Source organism: Spodoptera frugiperda, chromosome 19 (assembly GCF_023101765.2).
Source record: "Spodoptera frugiperda isolate SF20-4 chromosome 19, AGI-APGP_CSIRO_Sfru_2.0, whole genome shotgun sequence".
Taxonomy (NCBI): Eukaryota; Metazoa; Arthropoda; class Insecta; order Lepidoptera; family Noctuidae; genus Spodoptera; species Spodoptera frugiperda.
In genome coordinates, this window is record NC_064230.1 from 5,214,200 (window position 1) to 5,226,875 (window position 12,676).

Below are 12,676 nucleotides of genomic sequence, written 5' to 3' on the forward strand. Positions count from 1 at the left end.
TAGACATTACTTCTGTCAATAATCAGATATGTTTGGAATAAGATTTGTAAAAACTTCCTAAGACATACTAAATTAACTAAAAAAATACGGTTCACACACGTACATTAATGGAGAAAAGCTCTACTAGTTTCGACTCACAGAGGGACTCTCCATCTTGACTCGAAACTAGTTGAGCTTTTCTCTATTCAATGTACGTGAGTAAACCGTGATTTTTTGGTTAATTTAGTATGTCTTAGGTTAACACTTCGATCAAAAAGCTGTGTATACACACAATTACGTTTTGGGATCGTAACAACTTTTTGGGGATCATAGCATCAACTTCTACTACATTTGGAAGCAAAGGGAGCCACGAGCGTTCTTTTTTTTTCTTCTTTACGGAACCCTCTCTTAGCAACAAAATACTCTCAGTGAATACTGGAGATAGAAGTACTATCGCATAAAAAGCAACCCTATTACATAGGAATAAGACTACCTTTTAATAATACTAAATTATTTGTACACTTTGGTGGGTAGTTAAATTATTTCGAAACAATACTACGGTGGTTATTGGAATTATATGAAACCTCCCTTTTAATAATCGAGCAGATTTGTTCTGTCGCCCGAATACTCAAACGCTACTCAATTTTAAGTTGTACTTAAATATCGTGATATCTCTGTCATTTTATAAAGAATTGATAGTGACAGAACTACATTTGAGAGCGTCTTAAAATTGAGTAGCGTTTGAGTATTCAGACATAAGTCTACTGAACGTATTGAACATAAATTGGTTAGTAGTGTCATGTCGGTTTCCACTAGTTGAGTGCACGGTTGGCGCGGTAGCTGGGCAACTGGCTGGCTAGCACGGAACAACTCTTTATGTGATCCACAAATGGTTGTTTCGGGTCTGAGTGTCATGTGTATGTGAACTTGTATGTTTGTAAACGCACCCACGACACAGGAGAAAATCCTAGTGTAAGGCAACGTCTTTAAAAAAAGTTTTGGAAAGAGATTGGCCCCTATATATTTTTTATTTTTTATGAAACACGCTGGTAAGCTAGCAGACGTATCGCCGCCGCCCATGGACACTTGAAACACCAGAGGCGTTAAAAGTACGTTGCCGGCTTTTTGGGGATAGGAATTTAAGGATTGTTGTTAGGGAATCGAGGATTGGAAAGATTGGGAAGGGGGGAATTGGGCCTAGTTTCTGGAGTTTTGGTCTTGACCTGACCAGTCCCATCTGATGGCACCCGTTCACGGACATAACGCATGCATCAGCGTAGTTCAGCTCGACCATGATGCAGGGAACAGAACCACCTGACACACGACGCTACCAACAGCAAGACATTTTAGTGAGCATGACAGGTCAAAACTGGGAAATACTATTTGGAATACTGAGGGAAAGTGAAAACCATTCATGATCCAAGTGATCAATCTCTATACTACATGAGCAACTATTAAGTTTTGAGATTGGGAAGGGAACTGAATGCATCTGTTGCTCATGATCTTAAACAGGACATCAATACGTATCGCCTGCACTATGACGTCAGAAGACCTAGTGTGAGTTTATTATTTTTTGTAAATTCAATCAAAATGTTACTGCGTTTGGCATTCAGTTCGTTCGTTTTAATTACTTTAAACGTAAAGCAAACTCGTACCAAGGGAACTGAATGGTTGCTTAATCAGCACGCTGAACGACATAAACGTGTCGATCGCGGCAACATAACACAACCTCGCACTAGGCCTAGTAGCTCTTTTTATGAAATGAGCTCAATACGTAATCTTACTACCTGAGTAAATTGTCTACGTCGACTACCAAAACTAACTGATGACTAGACTATCTCTACACTACTTCAGCTCGTAAAGAAAACTATTTGTTTCTCAATCCATCGACTTTGACGACCAAACATCCAAACCTGCTCGAAATTTTCTACCAAGGAGTTTCATCTAGTATTCTGAGAAGAATCAAAATATAGTACCTAAAACACAGACTTAGTTTACATACATAGAATACGTATAAAACTTAGTTCATACAAAAAAAAACACATTAAAATATACCTTTAGTACGAGTTTACTTTACGTTGAACGAAAACGCAATGAGAGTGCGTTCGGCGCTCTGATTGGCCGGCGCATATGAACCAACCAATCAGTAGCCTTACCGCGAGTTTGCTTACTTTTAAAGTAATCGAAACGAGAGCGCGTTCGGCGCTCTGATTGGTTGGTTTATTCGACCCGGCCAATCAGAGCGCCGAATGCGCTCTCGTTTCGATTACTTTAAACTCATACTAAGGGTACAGAGCACCGAACTCATTTCAATCTCATTCAACGTAAAAGAAACTCGTACTAATAGTATAGTTCATTTTAAATAACATGTCATTCAATTACCGTCTATTCAATTGATTTTATACTCTATTGTGTCGCAATACGACCAAAATTCCGAGGCAATACGTAGTTTGATACTGTAACTCTATTCGCACTCAATAATCAGCCGTAAGCGTAATGGAATAAACATCAAAATCGATTGAAATTAACGCTAAACGACATGAAATGTTATCCAAAATGGAAGTTTTCAATTCAATAACAGTACATTAGTCAAAATCCTTACTTAAAAAAGTCAACCACGGTTACTGAAAGAGACTAACCTATTTTCAGAAAACCAAGGTATACATTCACAGTCAAATATCACACGTATTCAGTTGTAGTTAAGGCACATAATCACATAATGTTATACAGCGTCAGTCAAGAAGTATCTAGAAGAAAAATTTGAGCTTCTCACCTCCAATAGAGGGATCAAAATTCTTTCCTTGCAACACGGATACCGATTGCTTATCAATGTAAACAGTAAATTTACCATTACTAGGGTAAATCGTATCGGTAAATATTTGCCATAGTTCCGTATTAAGTCCAGGGTTTTTATCTTCTAGCAGATCAAATATAATGTTCAAATCATCCTTGTTCTCTGGTAGAATATTTAGAGGTATCTTCATGATGACTTTGTGGTACCCTTGAGGTTCTGGTAAGACGAGAGCCGTCTCCACACTCTTCGGAGAATCAGGTTCGATGATGACAGGGTCTAAGTCAGAATCTAGCTTGCTTCCCGTATAGAAGAATATCTTCTGGTCACCCATGTTTAGTTCAAATTCTTCTTTTTTAATCATCTTAGCTGAATCCTCATCAATTTCTAGATCGCATACGGTATGCGCTGTTTTGTCATGCTGAGCTATTACACTCCATTGCTCCAATTTTAAGTTGGGATACTCTTTCTTCAATTCGCTTTTGACGTCATCGAAAGATTTTTCTTTAGGGCCTTGCATTGAGACCTTGCTTTTTGACTTATCTGAGGCGTCTTTCTCACTCGCTTTCTGCTCTATACGTTTAGCGTGAAGCTTGCTAAGTTCTTCTAAACTAGCTTTAGGTTTTAATAAAGACTGTAGGTGTCCCAATTTGAATTGTACTGCACTGTTGCCGATGAATTTATTGAAATTCTGCCCAGTAATCACTTGAGCTGATAGTTTGTCTATTTGCAATACGACGTCCAATTTCGTTTTAGTGCGCACGGTACTTATTTTCCTCCAATATTTAGTTCTTAATCTAGGATTTTGCTCTTGTAGTAAAGCAATAACTTCATCCGTATCCTTGTCTGTTTTGCAAACCATGCTTATGATGCCTACTGCTCCTCGAAATTCTGTAGATTTTAAATGTATGTGCAGTTTTGAGTTGACTAGGGGAATTGTTTGTTCAATCCAGCTTCTTGCTTCCATAGCCTGGCATATAATGAAGATCACACCATCAAAGAGGTACATATCATGAAATTTAGGCATAGTCTCCTCCTTAATCTCAGATTTCTCAAACGCCTCTAGAATAATATTCTCGAAAGTTCTTTTAATCGTGTGGAATAACGTTTCGTCGACTCTAGATTCGGGATAGTTTGACGGCCCTACATACAATTTAAGGTCATCAGCGATTAGGTCTGAATAGTGGTTCGTACGGATCCTTGTTAGCGGAGCCGACATTATTTCTGGGTCTATAGGCACATACATCTGTTTAAGCACAACATCTCTTTGTTTCTTAGCATCCACATCGTCTACCTCTTTCTGTGTTTCATCAAAGCTGACGTCACGTTTCTGTCTATCGATTATCCTAAAAGTGAGCTTATCTCCTTCGTAGCTAGGATCAAAATCGGGGCTCTTGATTACTTCTAAGGACTCAGGGTCTACTCCAAATTGTCTCTTCTGCTTTCCAGCAACATCTGAGTAATATTTCCAGCAGTCCGGCTTTAAACCTGGATATTTAGCTTGCAGCTTTAGTAAAATTTCGACTGATTCTACATGAGCATGCTCCTTAGGTAGCCTCATGACGATCCTGGTATACCTAACCAAGCTCTTAATATCTCTAAAGGTGAGTTTCAAACCAGTCGAGTTGATGAATTTAGGTAAAACTTCAGTCAAATAATCTTTAGTTTCTAGACTGTCACATATGTAGATCACAGCACCGTTCGATAGGTAAATATCTTGAAATTTCGGTATAATTAGGTTGGCAAAGCGTTGCATTTTCATATCTTTGTGTAAGTACTCTTTGAATAGATGTTTAAGTCTTCTGATATGGGTTCCTTCTAGTTTGTTCTGTGGGTATCCTTCTAGAGTAATTGCTACCTTTAGCTCATGTTCAACGTGTAAGTAATTCGTTCTTCTATGATAAGCAATACCTCTATTGCTGTCAATATTCAGGTTGCTGCTCCTTGCAATTAAATTATCGTTGCTTTCTATGAAAGATTCAGTTTTATCAGAGACGGCTACACCAGAAGTAGACGCAATATTGCTTTCTAGATTATCTTGCTCCTTGCCTGTGTTTTCTGACTTCTCTGTGTCGATTTCATTACTGTAATTGTTAGTTTCGTCCGACCATACTAGTACTTCATCTCTATCGCTTATATATTTTACGTCTTTGAGTTTCTTTAGTATATCTTTTTGTAAACCGCTTTCTAGTTCTTTTCTGACGTCGTTTGTGTCTTCTGTTTCTGGTTCTACGGTTGTAGCTTCATCTTCTGCAATAGTATTATCATCCTCTTCTTCTTCTTTCACCGTTCCTACTTCTTTGACGCTAACATCAATATCCGAAGCATTTCTAGGTGTAGTTTCTGCTGATTTTAGTTCATCAAGAAGTTTGACTCTTGACGCTACGCTCCTCAAATCTTCTTCCATGCCGGAGAGGAGACATTCATAGTAGATTTCTGTGTAGCCAGTCAATTCAAACTCCATTTGTCCGTAGTCTATCACATTCTTGAAAGAAGGACCTCGTATGATCTCTCCTGAAACCCTATCAATTAGAAACGACGTAAATTCTACATTTTCGACAGTCTTCTGTGCGTAAATCTTCCACAGACTCGTCTTTAGCATAGGGTTGAAGTATTGGAGAAGTTTGAAAGCGTCTTGAGCTGTAGCCGGCCAACAAGACCTGGGAATCTTTAGGACAGCCAAGCACAGTCTTTTGACTTTCGCCTTAAGCAGAACTAAGTTGGTACACATCCTTTCTTGTAAACCAGGGGAGACTCGTACCATCCAATCCCTAGTATCACCATCTTTGCAAATGCATACTAACGCCCCTCGATTCAAATAGTAGTCTAAGAAAGACGGTACTCGCTTTAGGAGACCAGCCTTTAACTGCATGTCTATAACGTCTGTTAAGCCTCGTTGGAATTGCTCCATCTGTCTTAGTCTCATCTTGGATTTAGGGTACCCTGCTAGAGCGATGACTAGTTTGAGATCCTCGTCTACAATGTCCATATAGTCAGCGTTACGAAGTTGAATCAGTCTGTTAGTCTCATCCTCGTCATCACTATCAGTATAAAAGTCACTATATTTCAAGTCACATGTCACCTCGCTCCTACATTTGCCGCATCTCTTAACTTCCTTTTTACTAGTCGCGTCAGATCGTTTACTATACGTATCGGTAACTTTACTACAATCGGATTTTTTCCTAACATCCCTAGTTTTGCTACTGACAAATTTGCTCGAGTATTCCGATTTTTTGTCTGTTACTTTGCTAGCGACGGACTTATCTCTATAGTGCTTGATCTCGCTTCGATCTTCGGAGCATAGAACGCAAGTTGAAGGTGTGGAACTACCATCGTCGGTCCGCACGTGTTCCCAGGACCTCTTCGACTTGACTTTACAGGAACAAATCGTGGTTTCGTTCTGAAGCAAAACTGTTTGTATCGACATTTGTCTTTGAACTATGCTACTCGTGATGCCAGATTTCGTCCCATTAACATGCTTGGGAGACCAAATTATTAATATCTGTTGCCAAAATCTTCAAGTTCTTGGCTTTTGACATCTCAATTTTGTGATGTATCTATCTGGCAACACTTTGTTAATTTCCTTGATTGATGTTGATGGTAATGCATGAAGCGAAGCTACCTACCTAAAGGTCATGCGCGATGCGAGTCATTTTAAAATAGTCCTTAAGCCCTTCAAATAGTAAATTTTGATCCTGAAAATTTATGTGGAAGCGAAACACAGTTTTGGATATATAAACAAAAATATGATAGATCTTATAAAGTATTACAAGATAATAGATTTTATGGTGACTCGTACACAGATAATATAATTTATAATTATGTAGTAGTATTTTTTTAAGGGGGGAAAATCATCCAATGACTTCTTTCGCCTTGGGCGAGGCGAGAGGGAGAGTCAGACTCTTACTGACTAAAAACCACCGCGTTCCTACACCTCATTTTCGAACCGGAGCCCCGGTAAGCCCGCTAGGTAGTCCGCAGCTCCGGAATTATGTAGAAGTATGAAAAGAGAATTTATTAAATCTGTCAGTCAGATAATAAAAGGAGCAAGCCAAGGAACGTCAAATTAATTAGGTTATATGGCTTACTCCACCTAACTCGTCGACAAGCTACTCAACTTGTTTCAAACAACGTCAGGTTCATACTTAGCTTGAAATCTGTTGAGTAACCTCGTCGAAATGCGGTATAAGTTAGTCCTAATTAATATGTCTACTGTGATGTCATGGCGCAAAAAGATGATACAATATCATCTTAATTTTTTTGTTAATTAGTTTTAGAAGGGGATTTGTTTAGTAACAATTTTAGTTTGTATGTTTATATTAAAATGTACCTTTGAGCAATTTCACGTAATTAAAGATATCGTATGTGTAATTTGAGGTTAATTTTCAAATACCCAGAATGAAGTTCAATATAAAATTCTACGTTTTTTATTCGGAAAATTGGTTATTTTAGAAGTTTCAATAGCCTATTAACAGATTTCTATTCCACAACTAAATTCCCTAATTACTCCTTGGACTAATCTCCGAAAATAAAGAAAGATTAGTATATTTTATATATGTAATTAAACTCTTTGATCGCCACGGTCGGATATAACAGACTTAAATGTACTTAAAAATTATGTTTGCTGACAGTGCCTTATTTAGGATTAATTGAAATAAATGCTTTGACTTTGACTTTGAAGTGACGGTTCAGGCTAGATTTTGTTAATCAGCTATAGATAGCTAGATAGGTTAATGATTATAAGAAATAACCGCGACCTGAAAGCCCCAGTGTTATAACAAGTGGAAAGTACATAATAAGATACGACATATGGACAATAAATGAAATCAAATTTTGTAATAAAACAAACTTGCTTTTAGAAAATGACCAGTGTGACTGCTGCATAAAAACTCCCTTGTGTATCGTTTTTTTTCGGCGCGGGGAAAGTGATTGCGCATGGCGAGGGGGGATTGCGCAGGGAGAAGGGGGATTGCGCAGGGAGAGGGGGGTATGCGCGCGCGCACACTAACTTAGATATTACAGTAGGACATTTTTTTATATTGTAATATTTGCTTTGACGTTCAAAAGAACCTTCCCGGTCTAATTGAAATAAATTTTGTCTTTGACTTTAATGACATTTGGTATCACAAACTGGCCATATATCGTATCCAATATAATTAAATTAGTATGAACATGCAATTAATAAAGCGAAATTGAAACTCACCGAGTCGCCAGCACCGGCGCTGAAGCTCACGTCTGCGTCTCGGGAATCCCTGTTGGATAAACATGGTAACATTAAGAACGGAACATCATATTTTTGTAATAACTATCGTGAGACGTACTAAATTAACTAAAAATCACGGTTTACTCATGTACATTAATGGAGAAAAGCTCTTAACACGTTAAACGCCACGTAGGTCACCAGTGACCTACGTTAGTGGAGAATATGCCATCAACAGTTTTCTGTTGGCAGTTAAAGGCTTTAAGAGGGAATCTTCATCATGTTGCAGCCTACGACACATTAGGTTTCGGAACGTCACCGCGTCTGCACACGCTGCTCATGATGAAGAGTCCCTCTGTGACTCGCCACTAGTAGAGTTTTTCTTCATTAATGTACGTGAGTAAACCGTGATTTTTAGTTAACCGAGCAGCAGCATCATATTGGGTTTAAGACATTTACAGTTGAACATAAGGCATTCCCAATGACTTGCGTGACTTTAATGATAAACCCAGTTACAAAGTGAACTTTTAAATTCCTCTACGGTCCATGTAGGAAATTGACAATTTCAGTAAGACTATAGCAACGCGGGAATCGAACCCAAGACTAAGTCCACAAAAGTGATTAAAGTTAGGAAGCAAAACGCAAGTTACAAATAGCGCATTTAGTAATTTTTAGTTTAGTACATAATTTATCAACGTACCTACTTAGATCTTAGATTATTTAATTTAAAAGAGGCAAAACAGCTGCAAATCATAATAAAAAAAAATAATGCTTTGCGTGCGAACGGTTACAAAAGAACAGCATAGAACGACAACTAACAGCGGCGAATATAAGAGAAAAGCATAGATTGGTACACCTTATTACAATTAAAATAAGTCTGATCATAAAAGCCAGCCTAGCACTATCAGATGGGGCCCAGTAGGGCTGATGCCTACACGGAGCTGCGGACTACCTAGCGGGTTACCGGGGTTCCGGCTCGAAAAGCAGAAGTAAGAACAGGGTGGTTTTTAGTCAATAAGTGTCTAACATTCCCTCTCGCCTTAAGGCGGGAGACGACATTGAATGATATTCCCCCCCCCCCCTTAAAAAAAGCCGGCGGTCTTTGGTATTACATTACATAGAGCTAGTTGAAACGTGAAGCTTAAGACCGATGGCAATGGAGAACTTCTGTGAACGATATTAAGTCGAGTAAGTCAAGATGTAAAAATTATCTAGTAGCCAAGCCAAAGTTATTGAATCTACGTGCCGTAATGTGCACCTCTGCCTACACCTTCGGGGATAAAAGGCGTGAAATTAGCCGTTGCGTGAAACTAGGCGTTAGCGTGATGCAAGCTGATGAAACACAGACGGAGCCGGGTAGCATAGCATATGTATAGCAGACACTAACACACTTATATGAGGAAACTTACCGAAACCTGACTTGTTTTACGGTAGGCGTGTTAACGCTAGACCGAAAAATAAAATAAAATAGTATTAATAATACAATAGTAAGTAATTTTGTCGCGTAAAAGACTATTATGGACTTCTGCCTACAGCTTCAACTGCATTAAAAAAACCTTACTTGTTTGTCTTTCATGGCAAGGCGGAGCAAAAATATGGCGTATTTTTTTTTAAGTAGGTATTACATAAGTTCTAGAACATCATACTATATTTGTAATAACTAATTTTAAATAATTTAGATTCTGAGATGGATTCACGATAGCACAAGTCTATACCTTAATAGTTTTTGGTTAATATTAAATATGCATTACCCTGTATTAATTGTAATAATGATACATAAATAAAAAGAAATATCTTCTGTCCCGTGGGCTAAAAAGTACCTTATGTGTTATCCCAAATCATAATCTACCCCTTTTCCTAAATTCATCCCAATCCCCTCAGCCGTTTTGACGTCATTAAGTCACAAACCTACATACAAACTCACAAACTTTCAAATTTATAAATGATATTGAAATATTGATGAATGATATTTATTTCTGCAAGTTGTCTACAAGATAACACTTCTACACGTCAATCTTTGAAATAACTAGATGAGGCCTATAATATTTGTAAGATAACGTCAAACGTAAATAGACTCAAACATTACAAGTGACACTTGGGTAACAGTTAAATAATATACTTTCCATACCCTCAGGCACTTATTAAAGCTACTTACATAATCACTGTACCTAAACGGCCTCAAGCAATGACTTTAAATGTAGTAGTAATACATATGTGAAGAGAAAGTGGTATGTAATTTCGCTATACAGAGCAACTGGTTCCGTGGTGTAGTGGTTATCACATCTGCTTTACACGCAGAAGGCCGCCAGTTCGATCCTGGCCGGAATCATATCTTTTTGTTAGGTTTTTTTAAATTGTTTAAATAATTCATGAGTGCGTTTGCACTAAAGTGTAAAAAATGTTGAAGTTTATTATGTATAAAAAGTTATTTGTTTTAAAAATAATAAATTAAGAAAATGTTTATGTGAACAACTGTTTCCAAGACAATTAAATGGAGGAGATGACTAAGTATTATTTTAATGTGGGATCTTGTAGATTTAAAATTATTAGTAACAAGTTTTTTTTTCTTACGGAAATTAATATTTTTGAACATTATATTGATTTGAAATATCGCGTGACGTCACTTTTACATGCATTTTAAACACAGAAATTATGTATTTGCTCCCAACCCTAAACTTTTATTATATCTAAGTATTGTTATCATAATATATGACAAAATAAAAAAGTGTCTAATATTTTTTCATTACCTAACTGTCGGACTAATTAGATTTTTAATTTTCATACCCCATCATCATCCCTATTAAATATATATTCTGGGAGTGTAATTGTATGTGTCAAATACTATTTGCCAAAAGTGATAATGCAAATCTCGCACGATTAGGGCTCAAGTGAGATCTCGATATTGGTGAAATCCGATGCATGAAGCCCCAATATCGTGAGATTTACATTCCGTAATCACAATACAATTTATTATGATATGAACGCTGTTACCTATAATTGTATTGTATTCTTATACTGTATTTATGTTGGTGACACTAAATAAATAAATAAATCTCATTCAAAATTCGTATAAAACTATCGTTTGACACTTCTGAATAGTAACTAACTAGCTGAAAAGTATATAACTGAAAATTCACTATTTAATTGCCTACTTTATGAAAAAAAAATAGGTCAGTTTCAATTTAAATATCACAATATTTTCAGTTTGTAAGTAAAATATTTTCAAAACCGATTTGATTAAAAAAAGTAAAACAAAAACGTACCAAAAAGATATGATTCCGGCCAGGATCGAACTGGCGGCCTTCTGCGTGTAAAGCAGATGTGATAACCACTACACCACGGAACCAGTTGCTCTAAATCGCGAAATTGGGTAGTATCTTCGGTCAAAAATAAATTATTACAACTTTTCAATACAATAAAATACTGAAAAATAATCACATTCTCGTTCATAAATTTGATGAACTACTTAATTTTAGATTTTTTCTGGCTAAATTTCTAGAAATAAGTCTGCTATTTGACGTCAAAAACTTATGACGTCATAACGCACTATTTCATACAAAGTTCATAGAAAATATCGTTTTTGACGTTTCGAAAAAAGTATTGAATTTGACTAGTAGGAAAGTAGCCTATTGTATGGAGTTTCAATAAAAAACTCAGATCGATAGATCGACACATAACTTCACTGGCAGACAAACTGACGGACAATTCAATTTGACGTTTCGAAAGTGTCTAAATAAGGATTTACTGAACTAATTGCTTTAACTTTGATCCAGATATTAAGCAGAAAACTTCATATTATGTTGAAAAACTAAAAACCCGCTTTTAGTCATATCATGTCCTCGTCGCCCATCATCAGATCAAACAAGGTCGATGGTGGTACTATCACATCGTATGGTCAATGGCCATCTAGTAAATTACAAAATCTACATACCTATAATTGTAAAATTTCATGATGATACAACAAGAATTGATTTGTAAAAATACATTGATGGGAAACACTAGAAAAAAGCCCCTGAACGAAGTTAGAGCGTGTGTAACAATGTAACCAAGAATTGTATTGTAAATCTGATTGTAAAAGGGTAACCTATGGAGTTTCTTGCTCGTTCTTCTCCATAGGAATCTACACTTTGGAATGAGCAAATAGCTTCACTAGAGGACTGACCGACAGACAGACGTTATTAATATTATTATATTTGCTTTGACGTTCAAAAGTGCCTTCCTGGTCTATCTATCTATACTAATATTATAAAGCTGAAGAGTTTGTTTGTTTGAACGCGCTAATCTCAGGAACTACTGGCCTGATTTGAATAATTATTTTTGTGTTGGATAGCGCATTTATCGAGGAAGGTTATAGGCTATAAATCATCACGCCACGATCAATAGGAACCGAGTAGTGCGGGTGAAACCGCGCGGAAGTAGCTAGTTTGAAATAAATGATTTTGACTTTGACTTTGTTGCTAGTAGGAAATAATATTAACTTAAAATACTAACCTGTCAGCATTGTTTCGGACCACGATCTTTCCATCAGGCAGGATGCACCGGTTGCTCATTTGCGCCATCTATAAAACAAAAACATACATTAAAATAACAATAATCATAAAACTTTTATAAAAATACTGACAGCCTCGTTGGTCCAGTGATTTCGGGTTTGAATCCCGATATCGGTTCGGTTGTACGAAAAACCGAAAAAACAGAGTGTGGTACGG

General features: G+C 36.9%; 1 protein-coding gene and 2 non-coding genes across 8 annotated transcripts in view; 1 reads left to right on the plus strand and 2 right to left on the minus strand.

The window, feature by feature from the left end:
* Window positions 1-12,676, minus strand: part of LOC118280922 (uncharacterized) — a 97,173-nt gene that overhangs the window by 40,727 nt on the left and 43,770 nt on the right. For 2 of the 6 annotated variants that reach the window (XM_050701007.1, XM_050701009.1), the window contains 4 exons: window positions 12,462-12,529; window positions 9,380-9,415; window positions 7,974-8,022; window positions 2,537-6,170 (listed from right to left, as the gene is read on the minus strand). In XM_050701007.1, coding sequence (XP_050556964.1) covers window positions 2,727-6,170; window positions 7,974-8,022; window positions 9,380-9,415; window positions 12,462-12,529 — 3,597 coding nt within the window. In that variant the 3' untranslated portion in view covers window positions 2,537-2,726. Of the gene's footprint in view, window positions 1-2,536; window positions 6,171-7,973; window positions 8,023-9,379; window positions 9,416-12,461; window positions 12,530-12,676 lie in introns of those variants that run through there. The other 4 variants (XM_050701011.1, XM_050701010.1, XM_050701008.1 and 1 more) reach the window with 3 other exon arrangements.
* Trnav-uac (transfer RNA valine (anticodon UAC)) lies at window positions 10,227-10,299 on the plus strand. Its single transcript has one exon. It is a non-coding gene; the product is annotated as a tRNA-Val (tRNA).
* Trnav-uac (transfer RNA valine (anticodon UAC)) lies at window positions 11,244-11,316 on the minus strand. The gene has a single exon. It is a non-coding gene; the product is annotated as a tRNA-Val (tRNA).